This window comes from Nerophis ophidion, linkage group LG02, assembly GCF_033978795.1.
Source record: "Nerophis ophidion isolate RoL-2023_Sa linkage group LG02, RoL_Noph_v1.0, whole genome shotgun sequence".
NCBI classification, from domain to species: domain Eukaryota; kingdom Metazoa; phylum Chordata; class Actinopteri; order Syngnathiformes; family Syngnathidae; genus Nerophis; species Nerophis ophidion.
In genome coordinates, this window is record NC_084612.1 from 80,308,851 (window position 1) to 80,321,350 (window position 12,500).

General features: G+C 39.2%; 1 protein-coding gene across 2 annotated transcripts in view; it reads right to left on the reverse strand.

Annotated features, from left to right (window-relative positions):
* eprs1 (glutamyl-prolyl-tRNA synthetase 1) overlaps positions 1-12,500 on the reverse strand; it is a 102,663-nt gene that overhangs the window by 56,481 nt on the left and 33,682 nt on the right. For both annotated transcript variants that reach the window (XM_061892324.1, XM_061892319.1), the window contains exons 13-17: positions 12,003-12,113; positions 11,787-11,923; positions 376-583; positions 196-308; positions 1-130 (exon numbers count right to left, since the gene is read on the reverse strand). The exon at positions 1-130 is cut by the window's left edge and continues 6 nt beyond it. In XM_061892324.1, the coding sequence (XP_061748308.1) occupies positions 1-130; positions 196-308; positions 376-583; positions 11,787-11,923; positions 12,003-12,113 (699 nt within the window). The remainder of the gene's footprint in view (positions 131-195; positions 309-375; positions 584-11,786; positions 11,924-12,002; positions 12,114-12,500) is intronic.

Below are 12,500 nucleotides of genomic sequence, written 5' to 3' on the forward strand. Positions count from 1 at the left end.
GGCTGGTGCTTGGCTCTTGCTCTTGTCCTTGTCCTTGTCCTTGTCCTTGGAGCCAGCGGTGGGCATGTCCTTGGTGTGACCATCGGGAATATAGATCAGGACGCACGGACTCTCCTTACAGCTGTGAGGACTGCAGGGCACAATCAAACAGACGGACCTGGTATCAAACCCTGAAAGGGGCCCCTTTCTGCTCACCTGACCGGCTCGTAGGGTTGGTCACAGATGTAGAAGCCCCGCCTCTGAAGCTGAATGAGGTCGCCTTTCTTCAGGTTCTTCAGACAGGGGTCGCCCAGCATCTTCTCCTCCACCTGCGACCAAACAAAGTCCGGTCACCAGCAAGTCCAGGACCACCGAGAAGAACCCCCCGAGGCACACCTTGCTCTCCTTGTTGATGTAGTCTTTAAAGTTGTCGTCCTTGGTGATGACGGCCTTGGTGATGAGCGGCTGGTAGTTGATGCAGACGGTGGGCAGCAAGGGGGCGTTGTTCGACTCCGCCAGCCAGGTGATCTTGGTGGTCTTCTTGTAGTCTTTGTTGTCCAGGTCCAGGCGAGCGTCCATTGACAGAACCTTGCCGTCGGCCCCTCTGAAGGGAGAAGAAAATGGATGAAAGTACCGTACTTTTACAAACAGACAAAAAAAAAAGACTTTACAAAACACGCTAGCTCGATGCTAATTCACATTGGATTTGCCATATTCACGCTACTGATTAGCATTGGCGATTTTTACATGGCGGCTTCAACGCCTCCAAAATTGGTAATGACGACTACAAATAAGATGCACGCTGGTGTGTAATAAGTACAATACTTTGCCTTAAAAAACAAGGTATTCTATTGCAAAAAAGGTTGTTAAACCAAAAAAATGTATGAACAAATAATAAAGACTCAGTATCGATGAATAGATCGGAAGTTTATCTCAAGTTTTAAGCGTTGAAATAAAAAAAAAAATTCAAAAAATTCTGACCCTTTTTTACCACTTTTATGAGAGGAAACCTTCAAAATTTTAGTGTGATTTTTTTTTAAACTTTCATTGCTCAAAATGAAATTATAATGATTCAATGATATGAATTATTGACCGTAATTGAAGGCTCCAATTACTTCACATCAAAAATTTAACTTTGAAAATATTTGAGAAAAAAAATGCATATTTTGTGTCTGTGACCAAAAGGGCACTAAACAAACAAGAAAAAAAAAAAAAAATTAGGATCGACGAATAGATCTGAAATTTATCTCAAGTTTTAAGCGTTGAAATAAAAAAAAATTCAAAAAATTCTGACCCTTTTTTTTACCACTTTTATGAGAGGAAACCCTAAAAATTTTATTGTGATTTTTTTTTAAACTGTCATTGCTCAAAATGAAATTCTAATGATTCAATGATATGAATTATTGACCGTACTTGAAGGCTCCAATTACTTCACATCAAAAATTTAACTTTGAAAATATTTGAGAAAAATAATGCATATTTTGTGTCTCTGCCATAAAAGACAAGGAATTTATTCTATGACCAAAAGGGAATTAAACAAACAAGAAAAAAAAAATAAAAAAAAATGTATGATCAACGAATAGATCCGAAGTTTATCTAAAGTTTTACGCGTTGAAATAAAAAAAAAAATGTAAAAAATTCTGACCCTTTTTTACCACTTTTATGAGTGGGAACCTTAGAATTTTAGTGTGATTTTTTTATAACTTTCATTGCTCAAAATGAAATAATGATTCAATGATATGAATTATTGACCGTACTTGAAGGCTCCAATTACTTCACATCAAAAATTTTACTTTGAAAATATTTGAGTAAAATAATGCATATTTTGTGTCTCTGCCATAAAAGACAAGGAATTTATTCTATGACCAAAAGGGCATTAAACAAACAAGAAAAAAATAATTTAAAAAAATGTATGATCAACGAATAGATCCGAAGTTTATCTAAAGTTTTACGCGTTGAAATAAAAAAAAAATTTTTTTTTAATTCTGACCCATTTTTCACCACTTTTATGAGTGGGAACCTTAGAATTTTTGTGTGATTTTTTTTTTTAACTGTCATTGCTCAAAATGAAATTCTAGTGATTCAATGATATGAATTATTGACCGTAATTGAAGGCTCCAACTACTTCACATCAAAAATTTAACTTTGAAAATATTTGAGAAAAATAATGTATATTTTGTGTCTCTGCCATAAAAGACAAGGAATTTATTCTATGACCAAATGGGCATTAAACAAACAAGAAAAAAAAAAGAAAAAAAACTTATGATCGACAAATAGAGATGAAGTTTATCTACAGTTTTAAGTGTTGAAATAAAAAAATAATGTAAAAAATTCTGACCCTTTTTTACCACTTTCATGAGAGGAAACCCTAAAAATTTTTGTGTGATTTTTTTTTAAACTGTCATTGCTCAAAATGAAATTATAATGATTCAATGATATGAATCATTGACCGTAATTGAAGGCTCCAATTACTTCACATCAAAAATTTAACTTTGAAAATATTTGAGAAAAATAATGCATATTTTGTGTCTCTGCCATAAAAAACAAGGTTACTCTATGACCAAAAGGGCATTAAACAAAGAAAAAACAAACAAACAAACAAAAAAACGTATGATCGACGAATAGAGATGAAGTTTATCTACAGATTTAAGCGTTGGAAAAAAAAAAAAAGTTTAAATGTACAACCTTTTTCATCACTTTTATGAGTGGGACCCTTTCGGATCCCCGATAATTTGTGTGTGATTTTTTTTTTAACTGTCATAACTCAAAATTAAATTATTATTAATCAATGTTATGAATTACTGACCTATTGAAGGCTCCAATTACTTCACATCAAAAAATTACACTTAAAAACATTTTTCAAAAATATTTTTTAGAAAAATAATGCATATTTGGTGTCTTTGCCATAATAAACAAGGTATTCTATGACAAAAAGGACACTAAACAAACAAAAACAAAAAACTATGAAAAAACAATAAAAACTTATGATCGACGAAAACATCTGAGGTTTATCTAGAGATCTAAGCGTTGAAAATTAAAAGATTTTTAATTTTTTTACATCAAAAATTTAACTTTGAAAATATTTGAGAAAAATAATGGATATTTTGTGTCTCTGCTATAAAAGACAAGGAATTTATTCTATGACCAAAAGGGCATTAAATAAACAAGAAAAAAAACAAACAAACAAAAAAAAAAACTTATGATCGACGAATAGATCTGAAGCTTATCTAAAGTTTTAAGCATTGAAATAAAAAAAATTTAAAAAAAATTCTGACCCTTTTTTACCACTTTTATGAGTGGGAACCTTAGAATTTTTGTGTGATTTTTTTTTAAAACTGTCATTGCTCAAAATGAAATTATAATGATTCAATGATATGAATTATTGACCATAATTGAAAGCTCCAATCACTTCACATCAAAAATTTAACTTTGAAAATATTTGAGAAAAATAATGCATATTTTGTGTCTCTGCCATAAAAGACAAGGAATTTATTCTATGACCAAAAGGGCATTAAACAAAGAAAAAAAAAAAAACAACTTATGATCGACGAATAGATCTGAAGTTTATCTAAAGTTTTAAGCATTGAAATAAAAAAAAAATGTAAAAAATTCTGACCCTTTTTTACCACTTTTATGAGTGGGAACCTTAGAATTTTAGTGTGATTTTTTTTTAAACTTTCATTGCTCATATTTTGTGTCTCTGCCATAAAAGACAAGGAATTTATTCTATGACCAAAAGGGCATTTAGCAAACAAGAAAAAAAAAACCCAACAACTTATGATCGAGAGCTGAAGTTTATCTACAGATTTAAGCGTTGGAAAAAATAAAAGTTTGAGTGGGACCCTTTTGGGTCCCCGAGAATTTGTGTGTGATTTTTTTTAAACTGTCATAACTCAAAATTAAATTATAATGAATCAATGTTATGAATTACTGACCTATTGAAGGCTCCAATTACTTCACATCAAAAAATTACACTTAAAAATATTTTTCTAAAATATTTTTTTGAAAAATAATGATTATTTTGTGTCTTTGCCATAATAAACAAGGTATTGAACAAACAAAAACAAAAAACAATGAAAAAACAATAAAAACTTATGATTGACGAAAACATCTGAGGTTTATGTAGAGATTTAAGCGTTGAAAATGAAAAGATTTGAAAAAAAAATGTGCGACCCTTTTTCACCACTTTTATAAGTGGGACCCTTTTGGATCCCTGAAAATTTCAGTGTGATTTTTTTGACTGTCATTGCTCAAAATAAAATCCATAATGAATCAATGTTATGAATTATTGACCTATTGGAAACTCCAATTACTACTTCACATCAAAAATTACACTTAAAATATTTTTGAGAAAAATAATGCACATTTTGTGTCTCTGCCATAATAAACAAGGTATTCTATGACCAAAAGGGCATTAAACAAACAAGAAAAAAAAACAATGAAAAAATAATAAAAAATTTATGATGGACATGATATGAAGTTTATCTACAGATTTAAGCGTTCAAAATCAAAATCAAAATGTTTAAATGTACAACCTTTTTCATCACTTTTGTGAGTGCGGACCCTTTTGAATCCCTGAGAATTTTAGTGTGATTTTTTTTTTTAAACGGTCATTGCTGAAAATAAAATTATAATGAATCAATGTGATGAATTATTGAAGTATCAAAGGCTCGAATTACTTCACATCAAAAATTACACTTTAAATATTTTTGAGAAAAATAATGCAGATTTTGTGTCTATGCCATAATAAACAAGGTATTCTATGACAAAAAGGGCATTAAACAAAAACAAAAACAATGAGAAAATAATAAAAACTTATGATCAACGAAAACATCTGAAGTTTATCTAGAGATTTAAGCGTTGAAAATGGAAAGATTTTAAAATAAATGTGCAACCCTTTTTCACCACTATTATGAGTGGGACCCTTTTGGATCCCTGAGAATTTTAGTGTGATTTTGATTTAACTTTCATTGCTCAAAATAAAATGATAATGAATGTTATGAATTATTGACCTATCGAAGGCTCCAATTACTTCACATCAAATATTACACTTTAAATATTTTTGAGAAAAATAATGCATATTTTGTGTATTTGCCATAAAAAACAAGGTATTTTATGACAAAAAGGGTGTTAAAAAAATAAAATAAAATAAATAATAAAAACGTATTATCGAAAAATATATCTGAAGTTTATGTATAGATCCAAGCGTTGAAAATTAAGAGATTTTAAAATAAATGTACGACCCTTTTTCACCACTTTTATGAGTGGGACCCTTTTGGATCCCTGAGAATTTTAGTGTGATTTTGTTTTAACTGTCATTGCTCAAAATAAAATGATAATCAATGTTATGAATTATTGACCTATCGAAGGCTCCAATTACTTCACATCAAATATTACACTTTAAATATTTTTGGGAAAAATAATGCATATTTCGTGTCTTTGCCATAAAAAACAAGGTATTATATGACAAAAAGGGCATTAAAAAAAAAAACAATGAAAAAATAATAACAACTTATGATCGACAAATATATCTGAAGTTTATGTATAGATTCAAGCGTTGAAAATTAAGAGATTTTAAAATAAATGTACGACCCTTTTTCACCACTTTTATAAGTGGGACCCTTTTGGATCTCTGAGAATTTTAGTGTGATTTTGTTTTAACTTTCATTGCTCAAAATAAAATGATAATCAATGTTATGAATTATTGACCTATCGAAGGCTCCAATTACTTCACATCAAATATTACACTTTAAATATTTTTGAGAAAAATAATGCATATTTCGTGTCTTTGCCATAAAAAACAAGGTATTATATGACAAAAAGGGCGTTAAAAGAATAAAATTAAATAAATAATAAAAACTTATTATCGACAAATATATCTGAAGTTTATGTATAGATTCAAGCGTTGGAAATTAAGAGATTTTAAAATAAATGTACGACCCTTTTTCACCACTTTTATAAGTGGGACCCTTTTGGAGCTCTGAGAATTTTAGTGTGGTTTTTGTTTTAAACGGTCATTGCTCAAAATAAAATTATAATGAATCAATGTTAAGAATTATTGACCTACTGAAGGCTCCAAGGCTCGGATTTGCGGCCTTATGTTTTGGACACTCGGGTGAAGAGAGGGGCGGAGCTTTCTACCGATCACCACCTGGTGGTGAGTTGGCTGCGATGGTGGGGGAGGATGCCGGACAGACCTGGCAGGCCCAAGCGCATTGTGAGGGTCTGCTGGGAACGTCTGGCAGAGTCTCCTGTCAGAGAGAGTTTCAATTCACACCTCCGGGAGAACTTTGAACATGTCACGAGGGAGGTGCGGGACATTGAGTCCGAGTGGACCATGTTCCGAACCTCTATTGTCGAGGCGGCTGATTGGAGCTGTGGCCGCAAGGTTGTTGGTGCCTGTCGTGGCGGTAATCCCAGAACCCGTTGGTGGACACCAGCAGTGAGGGATGCCGTCAAGCTGAAGAAGGAGTCCTATCGGGTTCTTTTGGCTCATAGGACTCCGGAGGCAGTGGACGGGTACCGACGGGCCAAGCGGTGTGCAGCTTTAGCGGTCGCGGAGGCAAAAACTCGGACATGGGAAGAGTTCGGGGAAGCCATGGAAAACGACTTCCGGACGGCTTCGAAGCGATTCTGGACCACCATACGGCGCCTCAGGAAGGGGAAGCAGTGCACTATCAACACCGTGTATGGTGCGGATGGTGTTCTGCTGACTTCGACTGCGGATGTTGTGGATCGGTGGAGGGAATACTTCGAAGACCTCCTCAACCCCACCAACACGTCTTTCTTTGAGGAAGCGGTGCCTGGGGAATCTGTAGTGGACTCTCCTATTTCTGGGGCTGAGGTCGCTGAGGTAGTTAAAAAGCTCCTCGACGGCAAGGCCCCGGGGGTGGATGAGATCCGCCCGGAGTTCCTTAAGGCTCTGGATGCTGTGGGGCTGTCTTGGTTGACAAGACTTTGCAGCATCGCGTGGACATCGGGGGCGGTACCTCTGGATTGGCAGACCGGGGTGGTGGTCCCTCTCTTTAAGAAGGGGGACCGGAGGGTGTGTTCCAACTATCGTGGGATCACACTCCTCAGCCTTCCCGGTAAGGTTTATTCAGGTGTACTGGAGAGGAGGCTTCGCCGGATAGTCGAACCTCGGATTCAGGAGGAACAGTGTGGTTTTCGTCCTGGTCGAGGAACTGTGGACCAGCTCTATACTCTCGGCAGGGTTCTTGAGGGTGCATGGGAGTTTGCCCAACCAGTCTACATGTGCTTTGTGGACTTGGAGAAGGCATTCGACCGTGTCCCTCGGGAAGTCCTGTGGGGAGTGCTCAGAGAGTATCGGGTATCGGAATGTCTTATTGTGGCAGTCCGCTCCCTGTATGATCAGTGTCAGAGCTTGGTCCGCATTGCTGGCAGTAAGTCGGACACGTTTCCAGTGAAGGTTGGACTCCGCCAAGGCTGTCCTTTGTCACCGATTCTGTTCATAACTTTTATGGACAGAATTTCTAGGCGCAGTCAAGGCGTTGAGGGGTTCCGGTTTGGTGGCAACGGGATTAGGTCTCTGCTTTTTGCAGATGATGTAGTCCTGATGGCTTCATCTGGCCGGGATCTTCAGCTCTCACTGGATCGGTTCGCAGCCGAGTGTGAAGCGACCGGAATGAGAATCAGCACCTCCAAGTCCGAGTCCATGGTTCTCGCCCGGAAAAGGATGGAGTGCCATCTCCGGGTTGGGGAGGAGACCCTGCCCCAAGTGGAGGAGTTCAAGTACCTAGGAGTCTTGTTCACGAGTGGGGGAAGAGTGGATCGTGAGATCGACAGGCGGATCGGTGCGGCGTCTTCAGTAATGCGGACGTTGTATCGATCCGTTGTGGTGAAGAAGGAGCTGAGCCGGAAGGCAAAGCTCTCAATTTACCGGTCGATCTACGTTCCCATCCTCACCTATGGTCATGAGCTTTGGGTCATGACCGAAAGGATAAGATCACGGGTACAAGCGGCCGAAATGAGTTTCCTCCGCCGGGTGGCGGGGCTCTCCCTTAGAGATAGGGTGAGAAGCTCTGCCATCCGGGAGGAGCTCAACGTAAAGCCGCTGCTCCTCCACATCGAGAGGAGCCAGATGAGGTGGTTCGGGCATCTGGTCAGGATGCCACCCGAACGCCTCCCTAGGGATGTGTTTAGGGCACGTCCAGCTGGTAGGAGGCCACGGGGAAGACCCAGGACACGTTGGAAAGACTATGTCTCCCGGCTGGCCTGGGAACGCCTCGGGATCCCCCGGGAAGAGCTAGACGAGGTGGCTGGAGATAGGGAAGTCTGGGCTTCCCTGCTTAGGCTGCTGCCCCCGCGACCCGACCTCGGATAAGCGGAAGATGATGGATGGATGGATGGATGGAAGGCTCTAATTACTTCACATCAAATATTACACTTTAAATATTTATGAAAAAATAATGCATATTTTGTGTCTTTGCCATAAAAAAAACAAGGTATTCTATGACAAAAAGGGCATTAAAAAAAACTATGAAAAAATAATAAAAGCTTATGATCGAAAAATATATCTGAAGTTTATGTATAGATTTAAGCGTTGAAAATTAAGAGATTTTAAAATAAATGTACGACCCTTTTTCACCACTTTAATAAGTGGGACCCTTTTGGATCTCTGAGAATCTTAGTGTGGTTTTTGTTTTAAACGGTCATTGCTCAAAATAAAATTACAATGAATCAATGTTAAGAATTATTGACCTACTGAAGCCTCAAATTACTTCACATCAAATATTACACTTTTAAAATATTTTCTTTTTAATATATTTCATTTTTTTATTTTTAATATAATATCTTCACCATAAAAAACAAGGCATCTATGACAAAAAGGACTGCACGTTGGGTGTGTAATAAGTGCAATACTCGCAGTACAAACACTTTGTAGGGCGCAACAAAAGACTACTTCCTGACTACGGCAAGACACCAAGGACAAACTGAAATGACTTCATACTGGCAAATGACTCAGACTTGTAAGAAAATTACAACAACTGGACAGCACATCTGTGTTGAGGGGAAACTGCACTTTTTGGGGGGAATTTTGTAGATGCAAGCGGATACTTATATTATTATTATGCTGACATTGGACCGATATATGATATCAATATTAGATAGGGGCCCCCCAAGTGGGTTTAAACGCACAGTATGAATATGGATTACACTTGGAAGACACATTGTGCCGGCGCCAAATTTGGCCCAGGGGCCTCACTTTGGGCACCCTTGTCCTAGGGCATGGGTGTCAAACTCTGGCCCGCAGGCCAAATTTGGCAATTTCATTTGGCCCTTGAGGCAATATCAAATTAACATTAGAGCGGGCCCGCCGCTAATACTCATACTTGCCAACTCTCCCGATTTTCCAACCATTCTCCCGAATTTCTCCAGATTTCCACCCGGACAACAATATTGGGGGCGTGCCTATAACGCACTGCCTTTAGCTTTGTCTACAATATGTTGTCACGTCCGCTTTTCCTCCATACAAACAGCGTGCCGGCCAAGTCACATAATACATGCGACTTATACACACCCTTAAGTGAATGCCAGCATACTTGCTCAACAGCCATACATGTCAGACTGAGGGTGGCCGTATAAACAACTTTTAACATTAAGAGCGGAGTCAAACAAGGTTGCGTCCTTGCTCCTACCCTTTTCGGTATCTTCTTTGCCCTGCTCATCAAACATGCTTTTGGGACTGCAACAGAAGGGGTTTATCTACGTACAAGATCTGACGGCCGACTTTTCAACCTAGCCCGTCTTAAAGCAAGGACCAAAGTCCGTGAGACAACCATCCGGGACCTGCTCTTTGCGGATGATGCCGCCGTCATTTCACACACTGAACCAGAACTCCAGTGCCTTATGGACAGATTCTCCCAGGCCTGCAAAGACTTTGGGCTTTCCATCAGCCTAAACAAGACCAATGTGCTGAGTCAGGAAGTGGACACTCCACCAGCCATCACAATTGATAAGCACCAACTCAAAATAGTACACCAATTTACTTACCTGGGATCCACCATCAGTGACAATCTGTCCCTTGATAGTGAGATCAACAAACGTATCGGCAAAGCTGCCACAACCCTAGGGCGCCTCACAACCCGCGTCTGGGAGAACCGGAAGCTGACAACTCCTACCAAGATGGCAGTGTACAACGCCTGCATTGTCAGCACTCTTCTCTACGGCAGCGAAACATGGACAACATACTCCAAACAGGAGCGCAAACTGAACACCTTCCACATGCGCTGCCTTCGCCGCATCCTCGGCATCCATTGGAGTGACAAGGTGCCGAATGCCCAAGTCCTCCAACGCGCTGGTCTTCCTACCATGTTCACGCTGCTCAGACAACGCAGGCTGCGTTGGCTCGGCCACGTGTGCCGTATGGAGGATGGACGTATCCCAAAGGACATCCTGTATGGCGAACTTGCCTCTGGCAAGAGATCTGTTGGCCGGCCGAAACTGCGCTTCAAAGATATCTGCAAGCGGGACATGAAAGCCCTGGACATAAACACTGAACATTGGGAAGAAGTAGCGGCTGGCCGCAGCAAATGGCGCAGTGTCCTTCACAAACAGCTGAAGACTGGCGAGGAAAAGATCCATGCCACAGCCAATGAAAAAAGAACCAAGCGGAAGACAAGCACTCCTGCAGTTGCGCCTTCCAGCTACATCTGCAGTAAATGCGGCCGTGTTTGCCTCTCCCACATCGGACTCATCATTCACAGCAGGCGTTGTCGCTGAGTTTAAACTTGACCTCTGGACTGGCGCAGTATCCATAGTCGTTACGACTGACGGAGGCCTTTGATTGATACACACCCTTAAGTGAATGCCAGCATACTTGCTCAACAGCCATACATGTCAGACTGAGGGTGGCCGTATAAACAACTTTTAACACTGTGACAAATATGCGCCGCACTGTGAACCCACACCAAACAAGAATGACAAACACATTTCGGGAGAACATCCGCACCGTAACACAACATAAGACACAACACAACAAATACCCACGACCCATTGCAGCCCTAACTTTTCCGGGACACTACGATATGCAGCCCCCCGCTACCACCTAACCCCGCATCCAACCCCACCCATTTCATTGTTATTTTTATTTTAAGATTTATTAGCCTGTGGAAAAATGTAATGTTGATAGTTACCTCAGAAGGCTTCAAATAGAAAAGAGGCATTAAATGTTTTATTTAAATTGTATTAATATTACCATTGATGTTTTTTTTGAAAGTTGATTTTGCACTATTAAGTTATATAATTATTGCTTGTTCCATATTCAGTGGTAAAGCAAATCAGTGTAGCAAACTGAGCAATAATTAACAATTTATTCATGCACTTTCTTTGGCTACTTCAAGGCTTGAATGTTTGATTCATTCATCCGCACTGTAACACAACATAAACACAACAGAACAAATACACAGGATCCCTTGCAGCACTACCTCTTACTGGACGCTACAATATAAAAATGTATTATTAGCCTGTGGGAAAAGTTTATTTTGATATTTACCTCAGAAGGCTGCAAATAGAGAAGTCATTCAATTTTTTATTACAATTTTATTTGATATACCATTGATATTTTTTTAAATTATTATTATTGTTATTTGACACTGGATTTTGCATGTCACTATAAAGTTATATAAGCCTTGCTTGTTCAATATTCAATGCAAAACTTGTTTGGGTCCCTATTAAAAGGTTAATATATTCAACCTTGGCCCGTGGCTTTGTTCAGTTTGAAATTTTGGCCCACTCTGTATTTGAGTTTGACACCCCTGTCCTAGAGGAACACATATAAGACTTACTTATTGATCTTGGTGATGATGAGGTTGCCCCAGTTGATGAAGGTGACCACCTCGCCCACTGAGAACGTCTCGGCGTCCGCTCCCTCCACCAGGACCCGGGGGCCGTACCAAACCTGCTTCATACCCACTTCGGCGTTCTAGATTAATACGAGAAAAGGGGCACTTGAGTACTGAGTGTGTAGATTAATTATTATAAGGAGGGGAAAAACTAGCAACCTTGGGATGTTTGGCCACTTCCTTCATCTCCTCTGTCGCTTCCGGGACAGAAACCGGGACCACATAGGAGCTGGACAGAGCCGTGTATCTGGGGGCGACTGGGTCAATCACCTAAAACACGAGGAAAACAAACTAAATGTGCTTTTTCTACAACACACTATAAAAATAGGGAGGGGAAAATGTTTAAAAAAAACCCTGAAAAACGACAACAAGAATGCCTTGCTGAGTGAATAGCGGCTGCATGCACATCCAAAAAGCAGCTGCTGGTTGAGTCCACAGTTGACTTTTTTTTGCAACTTAAACTTTCCGAAGCCTTTTGAAGCTCTCACACACACACACACACACACACGACAGAGCAGAGAAGCAGAGAAGAAGAGAAAGAGAGGACGCGGGGGAGAGAGGAATACCTTCACACAGCTAACGGGCAGCTTGGAAACAGAAGAGTGAAATGCTGTTTAAAATAAAGTCACATTGACAAAGGACGGAGGGAAAGGATAT